This window comes from Camellia sinensis, chromosome 1, assembly GCF_055761805.1.
Source record: "Camellia sinensis isolate YWXY chromosome 1, ASM5576180v1, whole genome shotgun sequence".
NCBI classification, from domain to species: Eukaryota; Viridiplantae; Streptophyta; class Magnoliopsida; order Ericales; family Theaceae; genus Camellia; species Camellia sinensis.
The window spans coordinates 189,120,796-189,139,260 of NC_138961.1; the positions used below are offsets into that span (position 1 = coordinate 189,120,796).

General features: G+C 38.0%; 1 protein-coding gene across 4 annotated transcripts in view; it reads right to left on the reverse strand.

Annotated features, from left to right (window-relative positions):
• The window catches only part of LOC114285831 (glucose-inhibited division family A protein), a 43,129-nt gene extending 25,010 nt beyond the window's left edge, over positions 1 to 18,119 (reverse strand). For 2 of the 4 annotated variants that reach the window (XM_082923472.1, XM_082923476.1), the window contains exons 1-4: positions 17,801 to 18,095; positions 16,234 to 16,385; positions 15,469 to 15,560; positions 14,418 to 14,531 (exon numbers count right to left, since the gene is read on the reverse strand). In XM_082923472.1, coding sequence (XP_082779598.1) covers positions 14,418 to 14,531; positions 15,469 to 15,560; positions 16,234 to 16,385; positions 17,801 to 18,002 — 560 coding nt within the window. In that variant the 5' untranslated portion in view covers positions 18,003 to 18,095. Of the gene's footprint in view, positions 1 to 14,417; positions 14,532 to 15,468; positions 15,561 to 16,233; positions 16,386 to 17,800 lie in introns of all 4 variants that reach the window. The other 2 variants (XM_082923483.1, XM_082923480.1) reach the window with 2 other exon arrangements.
• Between the last annotated feature and the right edge of the window lie 346 nt (positions 18,120 to 18,465).

Here is an 18,465-nt window from a genome sequence, read left to right on the forward strand (position 1 = left end):
TATTCAAATAATCAACACTGTTTAGTCAAAAAACTAAACAGTAGACATTTGTAACATAAAATTTTGAAATGTGTTGAAACACTTCATGTTTTAAAATTTATGTCTACAAATTCTGGCACGCCCAGTGGGACATATTTCTCCTCCCATCTTTTGAAGAACAAAAAAAATATATATATAGTTGAAACTTACTGACGTATTCTTTTGTTATAGGAATGCTGAAGCAACTGTCAAGCGACAAACCTACACTCTAGTGGTTCTGAAATCACCAAGGGTAGAGATAGCACCTATCACTCAAGGGGCTCCGGAGCGAATGCTCTTGGCTGTCCCAAAGGTAGAACCAGCGAAATCCTGGAAAGATGCACTTCTTTCCCCTATCACCCAAGGGGCTCCGGAGCAAAAGCTCTTGGTTGTCCCAAAGGTAACTAGTGTGACGAAGAAAGTCACACTTCTCCAGAAAGTTGAAAGTTTGAGAAAGATTACCGAAGATTATGTGAAAGCGTCAAAGCAGTACGCAACCGTGAGGGCCACAACCCGAACGAAGAGCTTTCTAATTCAGGTAAAGGAGGCTAATCAGTTTGCAATTACGACTTTTGTTGCAGCTTCAACGGGGGCAACAAAAAATGTTGTGGCTCAACTACTCAAAAAGGTAGAAGACTCCATTAAAATGGTGGAGTCTACCCAGAAGAAAGCCTCTGCTGAAAACATGGCCATCATTAGGGCCATTGGGAGGAGGGTAATGACCCAAACTCCTGTTGATGGAAAAAAGGCCCCTGTTGTTGAAAAAACAGTTGCGGCCTACAAACCAATAGTTCTGTTCAGAGCACAAAATCGGTCAAACCAAATCTCAGTCAACTCTCAAGAGCCAAAGGAACACTCGTTGGCTCGACAAGGTTCGAATGAGAAACACTCGTTGGCCCGACAGAATAAGGAACACCCGTTGGCCCGACAAGGTTCGAATAAGGAACACCTGTTGGCCCAACGGGATTTGAATCAACATCAATTGGTCCACTCTAAAAATGTAGGGACTGTTTTGAAAATTCATGAGGAGTTTGCAAAAACGCAAACGGTTCCTTCTATGCCCCTATGGGCTCAACTTGATATGTCATCCGGTCCAGTTTCGAAAAGACAAAGGCGAAGAAGAAATAAGGCCTTAAAGAAACTGGAACTAAGAACAGTGGCAACAAATGTTATAGGAGCTATTGAAAGGGTTCTCTCGAAAGATGAACCCCAAAAACAAATTGAAAGTCCTGTCTTTGTTGGAAAATCCAAGGTGGAGGAGGGTAAGCAACCCTTGGGAAATATTTCTACTTTGGTTGAACTATCTATGGAGGGAATAAGAAAAGGGCCTGTAACAAGATCCATAACCCGTCAGGCTCAAAACAAAGCATCGTAGTCAGATGCTTCAAATATGAGTAATGTGGTGGGGGTTGATAATCCTTTATACGAACAAGATGATTCTATCTCGTTTGTTTCAACGAATATTGGAAACAATGAATTGAAAGATATCAACAAAGTCGCAGTTATGATGACTGAGGTTGAGAAAGAAGGTGAAAATTCACAGGTCCAACAAGACCAAGGTCTCAAGGAAAAAGTGGTGGCCCTACAAGAACAACTCGAGAGAAGAGAATGGGAAATGGCTGCTATGTTGGAGCAAATGCAACAGTTGTAGGCCCAAATGACAGGACCAGGAAGTGCACCCAAACAAATGACACAACTTGTTGTGGGGACATCCGTAGGCATACAAAGCACACTAGCCCCAGGGGGCAATGGTCCTTGTTACTCTGATCTAATGAATGGTGGTATAAATCCAATGCTCATGGCCATGATTGATGATATGGTGAGGAGACAAGTAAAGAAAGTCAAAGAAAAAGATGATGAGAACTTTCGAATAATTACAAAACCTTACTCAGCATGGGTAGATGCTGTTCCATTCCCTTCTGGTTTTTCCCAACCAGATTTCAAAATGTTTGATGGAACAGGAGATCCAAGACAACATGTGGCTCATTTTCTTTCAAGGTGCGGGTCAATAGCCCATAATGAGGCCCTGTGTCTGCAGCTATTTGTTCAATCACTTGAAAGTTCTGCGTTTACTTGGTATGCTAACCTTCCTGAGGGATCAATCTTAAATTGGGATTTCATGGTGAAGGAGTTCCTTAAACAGTTCTGCAACACACAAAGGCGAATTGGAGTACCAGAACTGATTGAGACCAAGCAACGTAACAATGAGTCTGTTATAGATTTCATTGCAAGATGGCGCGCTTTGACATTTGCTTGTCCTCAAAAGTTTACACAATTAGAGTTAATTCAGATGTGCCTTAACAACTTCTGACATGAGCTCTCTACGGCTCTTATGACTCAAACTTTTGAAGGATTCAATGATCTATGCACTAAAGCTCATGATATGGAGCTGCATCTAGCTAAATGAAGGAGGCCTAGGGCCGTTGAAAGGGTTGAGTCCTCGACTGCAGCTATAATCGAAACCAGGAAGAAGGGTCCCGTTGTAGTAGGGGCTAAAAAGCCCAAGGAATTTAAAAAGGTGACTATGAAAGAGAGGTTGGAGAAGAAATATTCTTTCATGGATGATCTGATCGAAGACCTATTTGAAGATCTGTTGGAGCAAAAGTTGATTGCTCTCCCTGAGGTGAAAAGACCACATGAGGTAGGAAAGACCAATGATCCAAAGTATTGCCCCTACCATCGTTTCATTAGCCATCCGATAAAAGAGTGCTTTGTTCTGAAAGATAAAATTCAAGAACTTTTGGACTCTAAAATTATCGAACTCCCTCCTCAAGAGAAAGCATCTGCTAACCCAATCACTATCGACAATGATAATGAAGGTGAATGGGTTGTTTATCAGTCAAAAAGCATGAAGAAAAAACAAAATACCACAGTGAAAGCTAGAAGTGTGGTTGATTCAACAACACAAGGGCCAAAAGTTTCCAAAAAGCAAAAACCAAAAACCAAAAGTTTCTAGGAAACAAAAAAAAGCCAAAGTAAGAGAAAAGGAAAGAAGAACCCAAAGAAGGAAAAAGGAGAGAAATTGGTCCCTGATGAGTAGTTAGAGCAAGGTCCCCTTGTCCCAGTCACATTGGAGGAATTTCTACCTTCAAAATTTCAATCTGTGGAGTTGCAGACATACTTTGATAAAAGAAGGGAGGAAAAGTTTACTTTGGCCCCTTGCGTAACCATCATTGTTTTGAGTGATGACGAGGAAGATGAGGGTGAAGTTGGTTCAAAAGTTAGGGAAGGAGATTGCATTACATCTCCTATCTGCATACCTGACTCACCTGAGTATACACCAACTTCTCCATAATACACACCAGTTTCTCCAGAGTATACACCAGAAGCCTTTTCTCCAGAGTATTCGCCAGTACCACCAATGTACTATCAAAGCACTCCAGAATATGTAAGGGGAACAGAACAAGGAGACACTGGGTGTAGGTCCGACTTTGAGCTTGTGAAAAAGGCGAAAAAATGACTACACTTCAAGGATGATGTGGTGAATGGTAGGTGTAAGTCGGATGATGGTATGGAAGCATTCAAGTAAACAAGCAAAGTCATCTCAAGTTGAGGATCCTAATGAAGATTGGGAACTTGACTTTTCCCCTGATGGTTCACCATACACATCCCCAGCTAGGACATACGACAGAGAAAGTGTATCAAGTGACCACTTTGACTTTCCTTGTAATGTCATCACTGTGGATGTAAATTTTGAAGAGCGAGAAATACATGTCATTCGCAATCCAGATGATGATGAGAAAGCAAAAATTGAAGCTAGAAGGGAAACGGAACATCAGGCAAAAGTAATAGTCTCTTTGAAAGATGAGGGTTTTGAAGCCCATCAAAATTTGAGTATTGTAAGAAATCAAATTTCTGGACACCCTTTCCCTAATTGGGTCGAATGGGTTCAGTTCCCACGAGGATATGCAGTACCTCGTTTTCCTTTATATAATGGGACAAGTTGTCCAAGGCGCCATTTGGTTCGTTTCCTTGCACAATGTGGAAACACAGTAAAAAGCCAGGCGTTACTTCTACGGCAGTTCGTTCTTTCTTTGGAAGGATGGGCAGCGGATTGGTACTTCAGCCTGCTACCTAATTCAATCCCAGATTGGGACACCATGACTGATCGATTCTATAAGACATTTTATAAACCACGGCCAATAGAAATTGAGATGTCAGAACATTTGGATGACGAAGGTACATCTTCTCAAACATATGATTTCATAGAAGGCACAATTGAGGAGAAGATTGAAACTGCCCTTGACCTTCGAGAGATGGGCACTTATCGCCCAAGGGATTTGTTCCCTTTATGGGTAGAGCAAACACCATTTCCTGAAGGATACGAACTTCCAAATTTGTCCTATATGAGGGGTATGGAAATCCTTAAAAACATATTAGGCATTTTTTGAAACAGTGTGGGGAAACAGCTCAAAATGAAGCACTTTGCCTAAAACAATTCCCCATTTCCTTAGAGGGGATCGCCTTTGACTGGTATTGCTCCCTCGATGGAGTCGTGGTGCCTAGTTGGGAGGCCATGAAGAATGGTTTTGAAGAATCTCAATGCTTTTATAGGCGTGACTCCCGGTACCTAAGAAATGGGAGAAGAATGCAGCTCCAAGAAGATGGAGAAGTGACTGATGATGATGATCACCCTGCAGTTGGACCAGTTAACATGGTCCAAATAAGTGAGGGAATAAAAGAAGTTGAGGTCAACGAAAAGGCGGTTGCTGAAGTATGCCAGACTTATTTGACCTACCGGAGGAAATTACGAAATCCTCAGGACCCTCAAACGTCAGAAGTTCCACAAGTTTTGTTGGAGGAAGAGCAAGTGAAATATGATGTACTAGCTCATCTAAAGAAAATTCCAGCATTGTTGAGCGTATATGGTGCACTAAAAATGTCTCCAGAGGTTCGAAAGTCTTTAATATATGCCCTATCCAAGCTAAAGGATTTCTACAAAGAAATTGAGGGTAGAAATCAAGAGAAGGCAACTACATGCATGGCTATGGTAACCTTTGGTGACAAAGACATGTGTGCTGAAATGACAGATCATAATCGGCCTTTGTTTATCACTGGGCTTATCCATGATGTGAAAATTTCTCGAATTCTCGTTGATGGAGGATCTGCGGTGAACCTTCTGCCTCGGAGGGCCTTAAATTTATTAGGGGTTCGAATTTCACAACTTCGCCCAAGTCGTTTGGTCATTCAAGGATTTAATTAGAATGAGCAACACCTAATGGGGAAAATTGAATTACAAACCAAGTTTGGGGATATTGAAGAAAGCACTGAGTTCTTGGTCATTGATGTAGACACCTCTTACAATGCTTTGCTTGGGAGACCATGGATGCATAATCATCATGCAGTGCCATCAACTTATCACCAATGTATTAAGTACCCGTTGCCTTCACCCAAAAAAGAGGGGACAATTGTGGCTGACAATGATCCATTTGGAGAAGTAGAGGCCTACTATGCTGATGCTCGCTTCTATACAAAGACTTCACAAAGAAAGGGAAAAGATGTGAAGAAGTCTGAAGATACTCCGAATGTCAAAGACGCTCTAGAGTCTATTCCAGTTTCAACAAAAAGAACTTTTCGATATGTGCCAAAGTTCGAAAGGAAACTGGGGGCAAAGGCTCTAGCCCCAATAAATCCAATTTTGGATCTCAAGGGTGAGTTCACGTTGCCATTAAGGAAGACAGAATGCACCTATGTGGAGAAATATAATAAGATTGTGGTCCCTTCTAAAGGAAAAGGGTCGAAACCCATCATATTCCACTCACTTGGAAATGTTGAACAGAAAGTGAAAGTTGAACAAATGCCAGAAGAAAACATCTCGAGTTTTGAGAAGCCTACCTTCAGTGCAGAAATCACACAGATGTTGGTAAAAGTTGGTTTAGACCCTGAAAAAATACTAGGAACAATGACACCCTTTGACTTTGCATTAACACCTTCACAGAGGCAGGCAATCCAGCAAGGCGGTATTATCACCGCCAGGACAGAAGGGTTAGGCTATCAAGGGGATAAGGAAAAATTTCCAGTAAACATGACTATCACTTAAGATGTGTTGGAAGATGTTGACCAAGATGAAGCTCAACCCGTACCAACAGAATTTGAAGCAGGAGGCCAAGCCACCGTGGATGACCTTCGTGAAATAAATTTGGGTGATGAAGGAGAAAACAAACCAACCTTCATTAGTGCAAATTTAAAAGAAGAAGAAGCTCGGAAATATATTTCCTTCTTAAGGGAGTATCGTGACATATTTGCATGGAACTACAGTGAGATGCCTGGTCTTAATCCAGAGATTGCAGTCCATAAACTTGCAATTCACCTTGAGAAACAGCCAATTAAACAGCCTCAGAGGCGAACTCGACCAGAGCTTACAGCCCAAATTGAAGCCGAAGTCGACAAGCTTATTAATGCAGGATTCATTAGGGAAGTCCAATATCCAACCTGGCTAGCAAACATAGTGCCGGTCAAGAAAAAGAATGGTCAAATAAGGGTCTGCATTGATTTTCGTGATCTCAATGAGGCTTGTCCTAAAGATGACTTTCCCTTGCCCATCACTGAGCTTCTTGTAGATGCAACTACTGGGTATGAAACCTTGTCTTTTATGGATGGATATTCAGGATACAATCAAATCTGAATGGCACCTGAAGATGAAGAAATGACTGCATTTAGGACTCCGAGAGGAGTCTTTTGCTATAAGGTAATGCCTTTTGGCCTGAGAAATGCTGGGGCCACGTATCAAAGGGCGATGACTGTAATTTTCGGTGATATGCTCCATGACACCATTGAATGCTATGTTGATGATCTTGTCGTCAAGACAAAGGAGAAGGAAAACCATGTGGAAGATTTGAGAAAAATCTTCGAACGTTTGACGAGGTACAAACTCAAGATGAACCCACTAAAATGTGCATTTGGAGTTTCCTCAGGAAAATTTCTAGGGTTTGTGGTTTGAAACAAAGGGATTGAAATTGACCCTACCAAGATTAAAGCCATTGCTAAAATGCCTCCTCCACGAAATTTAAGGGAATTGAAGGGGCTACAAGGGAGATTGGCCTATATCAGAAGATTTATTTCTAACTTGGCTGGTCGATGTTTGCCATTCTCAAGATTGATGAAAAAGGGTGTTCCATTTGAATGGGATCAGCAGTGCCAAAATGCTTTTAATAGTATTAAGGAGTATCTTTTGAAGCCTCCAGTACTCATGAGCCCAATAAAAGGGAAACCACTTTTGTTGTATATAACAGCCTTGGATGGTTCGTTAGGGGCATTGTTGGCACAACACAATGAATATGGGAAAGAAAATGCCTTGTATTACTTGAGTCGTACTTTGGTTGGAGCAGAAGTCAATTACTCTCCTGTCGAAAAGACATGTCTTGCCTTGGTGTTTGCCTTGCAAAAACTAAAGCACTATGTCTTGGAACACGAAGTCAAGTTGATATTAAAAGCAGACCCTTGAAATATATACTTTCACGGCCCATACTTTCAGGGAAAATTGCAAAGTGGGCTGTAATTCTCCAACAATTCGCAATTGAATATGTTCCCCAAAGAGCTGTAAAGGGGCAGGCTCTAGCAGATTTTTTGGCAGCACATCCTATACCTGATGACTCACCTCTAGTAACTAATTTACCAGATAAAGAGGTTATGCAAGTAGAAATTCAGAAAGGATGGGAGATGTATTTTGATGGAGCTTCAAGGAGTCCAGATGGCAAGAAGCAAAAAAATCCTAAAAACAATAAAGCTGGAATTGGAATTGTATTTGTGACTCCAGACAATGCTATAATCACCCATTCTTCGGCCTTAAGTGAAGGATGCTCCAATAATGAGGCAGAATATGAAGCTGTAATTGCTGGATTAGAATTGGCATTACAAATTCCTATTGAAGAACTCTCAATTTATGGAGATTCGGAACTGGTGGTAAAGCAACTTCGTGGAGAATACATTGTTAAGAAAACAAGTTTCATCTTGTATAATGAAAGGGCTGATCAATTGCTTTCGCAATTCAGGAAAACACATATTTTCCATGTGAAGAGAAGAACAAATGCTCGAGCTGATTCACTTGCAAGTTTGGCTGCATCATTCACCCTACCAGATAGCAAAACAATTACTATCACGATAGGTGAAAGAAGGGTGTTACAACCTTTAAAAGAGGTTTCTGACTTGGTTCCAATTTTGGTCGTCACCACGAAAGGAGAAAACGAGAAGGATTGGCGGGAACCATTCATAGCTTACCTCCAACATGGTAGGCTACCTGAAGATAAAGTAAAAAGAATTGAAGTGAGATGCAGGGCTACCAAATTCGTCCTGTGGAAAGATGGAACGTTATACAAAAGGTCTTTGGATGGAATGTTCATGCGGTGTATAGCCAAGGAGTGTATTCAAGAGGTAATGGCAGAAATACATGCAGGTGTATGTGGGCCACACCAAAGTGGTCCTAAATTACATATGCAGCTAAAACGGTTGGGATACTATTGGCCGACTATAATTGCAGATTGCATAGATTATGCTCGAAGATGCCAAGTCTGCCAATTCCATGGGAACTTTCTCCACCAACCCCCAGAGCCTTTACATTTAACAATTTGTTCTTGGCCATTTGCAGCATGGGGTATGGACATTATTGGTCCTTTTGTACCTCCATCTTCAGCAGGATATCGATACATCCTAGCTGCAACTAACTATTTCTCAAAATGGGCAGAGGCCGTGGCTTTAAAGGATATAAAAAGCACAATTGTCTCTGAGTTCATCCGAACCCATATCATTTACAGGTTCGGAATTCCAGAAAGTATCATCATGGATAATGGACAACCATTTAGGAGTGATACTTTGAACAAGTTATTTGCCAAGTACAAAATCAAAAACAACCATTCATCAAGATATCATGCACCTGCCAATGGTTTGGCAGAAGCTTTCAACAAGACATTGTGCAAAATTCTCAAGAAGATGATGGATAAGAACAAAAAAGCTTGGCACGAAAAGTTACAAGAAGCTTTGTGGGCTTATCGGACTTCGCATAGAACTTCTACTCAAGCAACCCCTTATTCGTTGGTTTTTGGAGGAAAAGCAGTGTTACCACTTGAGGTTCAAATACCATCATTGCGAGTGGCAATACAAGAGTCCTTAACAGAAGATGAAAGTGCAAGAGTGAGGTTGGCTGAGCTGGAGACCCTGGATGAAAGAAGGTTGTATGCTCAACAGAACTTGGAGATCTACCAACAAAGGATGGCAAATGCATTCAATAAAAAAGTGAGGCTTCGTTCCTTTAAAAAGGGAGACTTGGTACTAATGGTTAGAACACCCATAGTAGTCTCACGAAGAACCAAAGGAAAGCTTGAGCCCAAATGGGAAGAACCTTATGTGATTGAGAAGGTTTATTCTAATGGGGCCTATTTGTTGATAACGATGGATGGTGACAGAATCATTCCCCCAACCAATGCAAGGTTCTTGAAGAGATATTACCCTTAAGAAAGCCTGCTAGGTTGAAAACCCGAAAAGACAGCCTAGGCAAAAGTTAGGGCAATAATAATAAAAAAAAAAAAGAAAAAAAAAAAGGGTTAGTGAAGGCAAAATGTCATAATATAAAGAAATTGATGAAAACCCTTTGCCAAGGATTCAAGCCGTTGGGGTGACGGACACAATCACTGCCAAGGTTTCAACCTGTTGGGGTGACGGACATATTCATTGCTAAGGATTCAACCCGTTGGGGTGGCAGACACAATCACTGCCAAGGTTTCAAGCCGTTGGGATGACGAACACATTCACCGCCAAGGATTCAACCCATTGGGATGACAGACACAATCACTGCCAAGGATTCAAGCCGTTGGGGTGACGGACACAATCACTGCCAAGATTTCAAGCCGTTGGGGTGACGGACACATTCACTGCCAAGGATTCAACCTGTTGGGGTGACGGACACAATCACTGCCAAAGTTTCAAGCCGTTGGGGTGACGGACACATTCACTGCCAAGGATTTAACCCGTTAGGGTGACGGACACAATCACTGCCAAGGTTTCAAGCCGTTGGGGTGACGGACACATTCACTGCCAAGGTTTCAACCCGTTAGGGTGACGGACACAATCACTGCCAAGGTTTCAAGCCGTTGGGGTGATGGACACATTCACTGCCAAGGATTCAACCTGTTGGGGTGACGGACACAATCACTGCCAAGGTTTCAAGCCATTGGGGTGAAGGACACATTTACTGCCAAGGATTCAAGCCATTGGGGTGAAGGACACAATCACTGCCAAGAATTCAAACCGTTGGGGTGACGGACACAATCACTGCCAAGGATTCAAGCCGTTGGGGTGACGGACACAATCACTGCCAAGGATTCAAACCGTGGGGGTGACGGACGCAATCACTGCCAAGGTTTCAAACTATTGGGGTGAAGGACACATTCACTGCCAAAGAGTCAACCCATTGGGGTGAAGGACACAATCACTGCCAAGGATTCAAGCCACTTATTGCCATTAGGTTGGAAAGGGCAATGATACCTGCAAACAAACTCTGACGTCTTGCGTGTTGCCTGCAAAAGAGGAAAAAAGACATAAAATAATTGCGAAAAAAAAAAAAAACGAAGAGCAGTTGTTTTGTACATTCGGGCCAATTACTAATAAAATAAAAGGCAGCAGCAGGCTTAAGTTTGTGTTCCAATCAGATTTTTTTTTTTCCTGCCCTATGCAAAGGAGAGATTGAATGGTGGAATTCATTAAAGTAGCTTGAATCTGATTGGAGCAGCAGACAAAAAAATGTCTTTGTCAAACTAAGAAGGGATGCAAGTTTGATGGATTAATTAGCAGAAAGTGGAAATTCAATGTAAGGAAAGATTTGAAATTGTCATAATGGCCAGTTGAAAGACCTTCATGAAAGAAGATCAAAACAGTCTTATGAAGCCAAGCACCAATTGTACAATTGGGCCAATTACTAATAAAATAAAAGGCAGCAGTAAGCTTAAGTTTTTTGTTCCAATCAGATTTTTTTTTCTGCCCTATGCTAAAAGTGATCAAAGGGGAGATTGAATGGTGGAATTCATTAAAGTAGCTCAAATCTAATTGGAGCAGCAGACAAAAAGATTATATGGCTAATGTCTTTGTCGAACTAAGAAGGGATGCAAGTTTGATGGATAAATTAGCAGAAAGTGGAAATTCAATGTAAGGAAAGATTTGAAGTTGTCATAATGGCCAGTTGAAAGACCTTCATGAAAGAAGATCAAAACAGTCTTATGAAGCCAAGCACCAATTATACAAGGGGCTGCTACAAATACAAAATAAAAATAAAATAAAAGACAGCAGGCTTAAAAAAAAAAATTATTATTTTGTTTTTTAAAAAAAGTTTGTTCATATTTTTTAGCAAAATCTGCTAAATAAACAAATATATGCTGTTACACAAAAGGGTATAGAAGACTTTTTTTTTTTTAAAACAAGAAAGGTCTTTGTTTGGGCTCATAAAAAAAACTGGCAGCAGCAGAAAAAAAAAAAAATTAAAAAAAAAAATCTGCTTACTTGATTCTACTGTGAGTAAAAAAAAAATATATATAAATACAAACCAAACAGGTTGTTGCTTAAAATTCTGCTAAAGAGAGTTAAAAAAAAATCTTATGCCGCGTGTAAAGAAAATCTGGTTAAAACAGGTTGTTGCTCAAAATAGTCTTAAAAAAAAAATCTGGTTAAAGAGAAAACCAGACAGATTGCTGCTTTATGTTCTTTCTTGAAGAAAAGAAATCTTATGCCTTAAAAACATCCAGAATTTATGAGCGTGACATCCATGAAGTTGGTATGGGTGTTAAAACTTTCTTCTGGCAGCAGCAAAAAAATGGCAGCAGTAAAAACCAGGGGTGAAAAGAAAGCAACAAATATTATGATGAAAGTATACTTGATTAAAAGGAATTTGAAGGAATTCTTTTGTGCCTTCTTTTGGGGAAAGAAGAAAGACAATGGCCAGACAACTTTTAAAGGATGAAGACCTAATATGCACTACAAAATTTGCAGAATAAAAAAGGGCTGCTGAAAAATTGCTGGAAATAAAAATTCTGCTGGAAGAACAAAGTTGTAGGAGGAAAAATATCTATTGTCCACATGCATGGATATGTATTATATAAGCAAAAATTCTTGCTTAAGAAAGAAGGTAGTGGTCTCCTAAAATACTTCAAAGAAGCAAGAGTTTAGGTAGGATTTGAAATACTTCATAGAAGCAAGAGTTTGTGTAGGATTAGAAATCCTACCAATATCAATCCATCATATTCCATTTAGACAAACTCCTAATATATATATATATATATATATCTCCTAAAAAAAAAAAAAAAGTGGCAAGTTGGAGGCCCACAAAAGAAAAGGCCCAATTTAAAAAAAATTGGTAGCCTAGAAAAGGAAAGGTCCATGATGGCCTAAAAAAAAAAAAAAGTTTGTTGTAAAAAAAAGTGACAAGTTGGAGGCCCACAAAAGAAAAGGCCCAATTTAAAAAATTGGTGGCCTAGAAAAGGAAAGGTCCATGATGGCCTAAAAAAAAAAAAAAAAAGGTCTGTTGTAAAAAAAAAGGTGGCAAGTTGGAGGCCTACAAAAGAAAAAACCCAATTAAAAATGGTGGCCTATAAAAGGAAAGGTCCATGATGGTCTAGGAAAATTCATAATAACCTAGGAAAAATCTGTTGTAAAAAAAATGGTGGCAAGTTGGAGGCCCACAAAAGGAAATGTCCAATTAAATCTTGGACCTTACTCATGACCCTTAAAAAAACAAAAAATAACAAAAAAATAAAAAAAATTAAAAAATTAAAAAAATCAAGTCCACATAAAGGACCCATGCAACAAAAGTAAATAGCCCATGGACTATAAAGGGCAATTAACCCTTTATTTTATTTTATTTTTAAAAAAAAAGATCAAGTCCACAAAAAGACCCATGCAACAAAAGCAAAAGGGCCCATGAAAAAAAAAAAAAAAAAAAAGAGGCCAGGGACCAAAGCAAAGAAATAATCTCATCCAAGATCTAAAGATCATCTAGAAAAAAAGTGGCAAATTGTCGTGACTCGCATAGTTGAGAAAATTCACTTGTGCAAGCCACGAGGGGCATTTGTTGGCACATAAATTTTAACTAAATTTATGACACGTATAGCGCCTATAATAAGAAGGCTGTAGGTAATCACTTCCTAAAAAAGATCAATATGATCCGTTGAAGTACATAAGTAAAACGACGTTGTATCTCAACAACGTTATTCAAGATGCTTAAATGACACGTGGAGTCTACGAAAGATGACACCTGTAGAGCCTACAGCAAGGACACCACACAGGATGAAACCATCAATCCGGTTAATAAGATATACGATTAATCAGATAGCGCTATTATTCAAAATTCAAATGGCCCTATCATTCAATTTGAAATTCAAATTGAAGATGAAGCATTCCTATCACCTGATGGCCTTCCATAAATATGAGGACTATCACACAAGACGGGGGATCAGAAAATCAGAAGGGAAAAGATCAGAGAGAGAGAGAGAAATTGAGAGCTAAAGAAGTCGTTACAAAAAAAGAAAAAGAGAAGCCTAGAGAACTGAAGAGTCTACGCTAATGGCGATGAATAGGTAAAGGGTTCCAAACCCAAGAATTGTATTTTTGTATTCGAGGGTTCAAAACCCATAATAATTTCAATAAAATATTTCTTTTTTTTTAAATTGTCTTTTGTTGTTTATTTTGTTCTTCATTAATCGGAGGTTTCATTTGTATAAAATGTGTAATTAACGATCTGAAATACAGATCGGAAATAAGAACCTGCTATTCAAATAATCAACACTGTTTAGTCAAAAAACTAAACAGTGGACATTTGTAACATAAAATTTTGAAATGTGTTGAAACACTTCATGTTTTAAATTTGTGTCTACAGGGACAACATATTTTAGCCAAAAAACTAAAAAGTTACTATTAGTTGTCACATCACTCTCTCTATTTTTCTGCACATCTTTTCGTAAAAAGTCAAAAAGTTACTAACATAGTCTGTTCCCAAATGAGGCTAGGGGTTGGTTTTTGTATTCTTTTGGCATCTTCTTGATGCTTTCGTAATAAATCTTTATTTATCAAAAAAAACTTTAACTAATATTCACAATTTAGATATTTAGAATTGACTATCTAATTCATTCTGCTTTAATATATAAAATAAAACATGCTTTCTGTATAGTTGGAGTAACACATTCTGCCATGTATGTCAATTTCTTATGTGTCGGTTATTTCAGGTTCCATTCATCTGTGATTTGCAAGTGATATATAATTCATGAACTCCAAGTTTATGGCTTGATTTTCTCATTTCTCAATATGAGATAGTGTTGGGGTTCATGGCTTTTAGAGATTTTAACCCAAATAGCTTGTCTCCTGACTAGTGCCATCAAATTTATCAATAGAAAAACAATTTTAAAAAGTTAAATAAGTTAGCTTGCCTCTCCACAATGCCTCTCATATGCATAGCATATTCCCTCTTATCAGTTTGAGCACGTAATGCCCTAACAGCAGGGCCCCTTGAGATGTTGAGAACACGCTTTTGCAAATAACACCTGAAATTCAAACATGAATATGAACAATAACTGTAGAATATAATAAACAAACAATCGCAAGTAATCAACATCAAAATAATATTCTAACACAAATCAAGCAATGTATTACTGATGAAGTGAAAGCTATCCGCACAAGTCATCTCAAGAATTTATAATGCATATTGCCAATACTAACACATATCAAGCAATATATAACTAATGTCTATCACGATAAAAATAGTTCAGAGTGATCCTTTCTCTCTACTCTTACATCCTCTGATTTGGTTGACTTAATTATGATAACCTTTACAGTGAAGGAAACAACAATTTTTTAAATGGTTACAGATATTTTTGTATGAATGATGAAAATCACAAAATATATAACATTTACATTTATTGAAACATGTGATCATTTGGTGCAACATATCATACAAGATGCTTTCTCCAATTGTAACCTAAGAAATGTGGACAGAACAAACAGGAAAAAAAGTAAAAAAAATAAAGAGTGAACTTATTGACTATTAATCTGCTGTCAATTACGTGTCAAGATTTTCTTCTTCTTTTTACATGTCAGAAAGTATACAAGTAAGAACTAAGCCATTATTAGACACAGATGCCTATTCTGAGCTCCACCGTGGCATAATAATTATATAAATGATACCAAAAGTTAAATCCATGGTTCCAAAGTAATAAAATTTATACAATGCATATAAGTTTGGTCTTAACACATTGTGGTTTAGCAGTCAAATGACATTTCACAAAAATTACTGGTAGGAAGAATATTAAAATGAAAAGGGCAAGAGTTTTTTTTTTCCCCAACCATTTTACATGTAAATACTCAACCATTAAGATGTCAATAGTGAATCTTGTAACAGTAAAAAAGCTCCTATTAGAAAGGACCATTCGTACTCGTGCCCAAGTCAATTATGAAAGGCATTTAGGACAAAAGAATAAATACCTATCGGCAACCTTTCCAATTTCACCACCAAGTGCATCCACCTCATGTACCAGCTGTGACTTTGCAGGTCCACCAACTGCTGGATTGCAAGGCTGCATTAAGCTTTTCTTAGTGAATATCTTTCCAAAACTTTAAAGCATGTTCGAGACTAATTGTTATCTCCATTAACTAGACTCATTGATTTGCAGTTCTCATGAAAAACGCACAGGCAATAAAATAACTCAAATATATTGGAGTCTGTTGCACAGTAAATATGTAACAATTTGTGACATTTAAAAAGGGTAAATTACACTTTCACCCCCTAAAGTATGATCCTTTTCTCACTTTGGTCCTTAAAGAAAAGATTCTCACTTCAGTCCCTAAACTACCAAATTCTTTCCACTTTGGTCCATAGTTGTCAAATCAAGATTCGAATTGTGAATCGAAATGGCCTCGTACAGAATAGCGAATTGAATCAAATCGCGAATCGTAAAGATTCAGTCATTTTTTCTAAATTACTTAGAAAAATATATCTACACACTTCAATGTTAAATATATCTTATGAATATAAAATATTTAAAATTAAATCAATGAAAATGTTATTTTGAATGATGATCATATAGTTTAATATGTAATAAGTTAACAAAGGTTCCTATGTAAAATCACCATCTTACCTTTTTTTTTTTTATAGATATTTCTTATCAACCATTCTTAATAAGAGATAATAAACAAAGACAAACAAAGACAAAGTTAATAAAGATATACTCTAAAGCCGAATATATTTACCTGCCATGCAATCCGATCGATATTTAGAGTGAGAAGAAGTGTTTTTGCCCCTAAACGAGCAGATGCGAGGGCAGCTTCACAGCCTGCATGTCCTCCTCCTACCACAATAACATCATATCTTTCATCAGCTGCTTCAACATGATTATTCCAGTCTGCAAAACATGACGATGAAGAGTCTATATATCATAAAGATGTCTTGATATATATAAGCCACCTCAGACAAAGATTCACAATGACAAACTGATGCAGAATGATTCTACTTTCTTCCATATTTGAACATAATATCTCTTTCATGTCCAAACCACTAACAAAAACAAATTACTCTAGCATAATATGAAATCACCTCATCTGATCAGTGTTTCATGCATTGAGATGAAATTATGAGGACTTAAGATGAATAAGATCAAGGAAAGAGAAAATATTTAACCGCCACAACTTCACGGCTTTAATTAGTGCATAGAGTATAATGTTAAATTAGTTCATGCCAGGCTTGAGTATTATGATTGACACATTGGACCCATATCTGACACCTTTACACTCACAGTTTACATCATATATTTAGAAAAGGCCATGTAATATAGGCCAAATCAAATTGATTAGGCTAAAAAAATATTGTGTCGTTTGAGTGTCTAGAGATGTGAGACTATGTTGCAAAACTCATCACTGTTCACTGCAGTTTGTGCACAGATTTCTACTACTTGGAATTGTCAAAACAAATCACCACTCCAACTAATTAGAATTGGAAAAACAAATATATTGTTTTCCATATATGTAAACTAGGTCTGTAAATGGATCGGATTTGGATCGGATCTGTCAAAATCCGAATCCGATTAAGGCAAACCCGAATCCGATCCGAATCCGTTTAGTATATATCCGATTATAGATATCCGAATCCGATGATTTCGGATATCCGATCCGATAATCCGATCCGATCCATTTATTTATTTACTGAGCTACAATTTTATATAATTTGATTTTTTTTTTTCATTTTATGTTTTTTCATTCAAATTGAGAATAGTTGGATCGGATTATCGGGTCGGATTGGATTTTGCATATTCAATCCGTTTACTAAACGGATTTGGATTATCGGATTATCGGGTCGGATTCAGATTAAATTGTAAACCAAAGACACTGTCATCCTATATGCAAAACAAATCAAAATGGTTACTACCATTGCACTAGCAGCGTGAGTGGTATCCAATGACAGTCAAAACCCTGAATTGAAAAAATTGACTAAACACTAATCATAAGTGAAATTCACCTTTGGTAGCATATTGCACGAAGAATTATACTTATTTTGATGCCTTATGTCAGCATCCAAACAGCATTACCAAAACAACAACAGAAACCACATAACTTGCACTTAATTCAATTCTGACATTTGAATTATCATATCGAATTTCATCACTCATTATCTTTCTCATTTAGGTCAAAACCCAAATAACAGAAACACAGCAATTGGCATTGGAGTTTGAAACGTCACAACACCCCAAACCTGTTCGACAAAATGCCTGAGAAAAAGAAAAGAAAACGGAATCGAAAAAATTACAACAGAGATTAGGGTTACCTCGAGAGCTCGAAGCTGCGACGAAGAACCGGCGAGAAGAGTTGGAGCTGAAGGAGATGAAGCTCCGGCGAAGTGTACGGGGAAACGTTTGGCCATGGGGCTTGTGAAGAAGAAGAAGAAGCGGTGAAGAGCGAGCGAAGAAGGGAAGTGAGAGAGGGAAGTGGCGGGAAATTCGAGTCAGGTGGAGAGAAATGGTGGCCATGGAAAAGGTTTTTTTTCAAGGATGTTTTGAAAGCATTTTTTGGCAAGTTGAAAAACGAACAGAAGGCGACTTGCAGCTGAGGAGGCAGGCTTCGTTTTGGTGGCTGAGTTGGTTTTTTTTATTTTACTTTTTGACTATTTTTTTTAAGGACGAGATTAAAGTAGCAATTTTTTTGACTTTTAATTTTGTTTAGATCATATCATTCATTTATTTTTTTATATGATTATTTCAAAAAAAAATTAAAAAAGTCAAAAAAAATTAGATTTTAATCTACTTTTTAAAACAATAGCTTTTAGGCTTTTTAACTTTTATAAGAGAAAAAATAAAATAATTATGGTTTAAATGCTTGTTTGGGATTTCTTAAAAAAAATAAAAAGTCAAAAAGTTAATAAACAAGCAAAAAAGTTAACACTATTCACTAATCAATTGGGCGGGAAAAAAGTCAGTATATACAGAGGGCAAA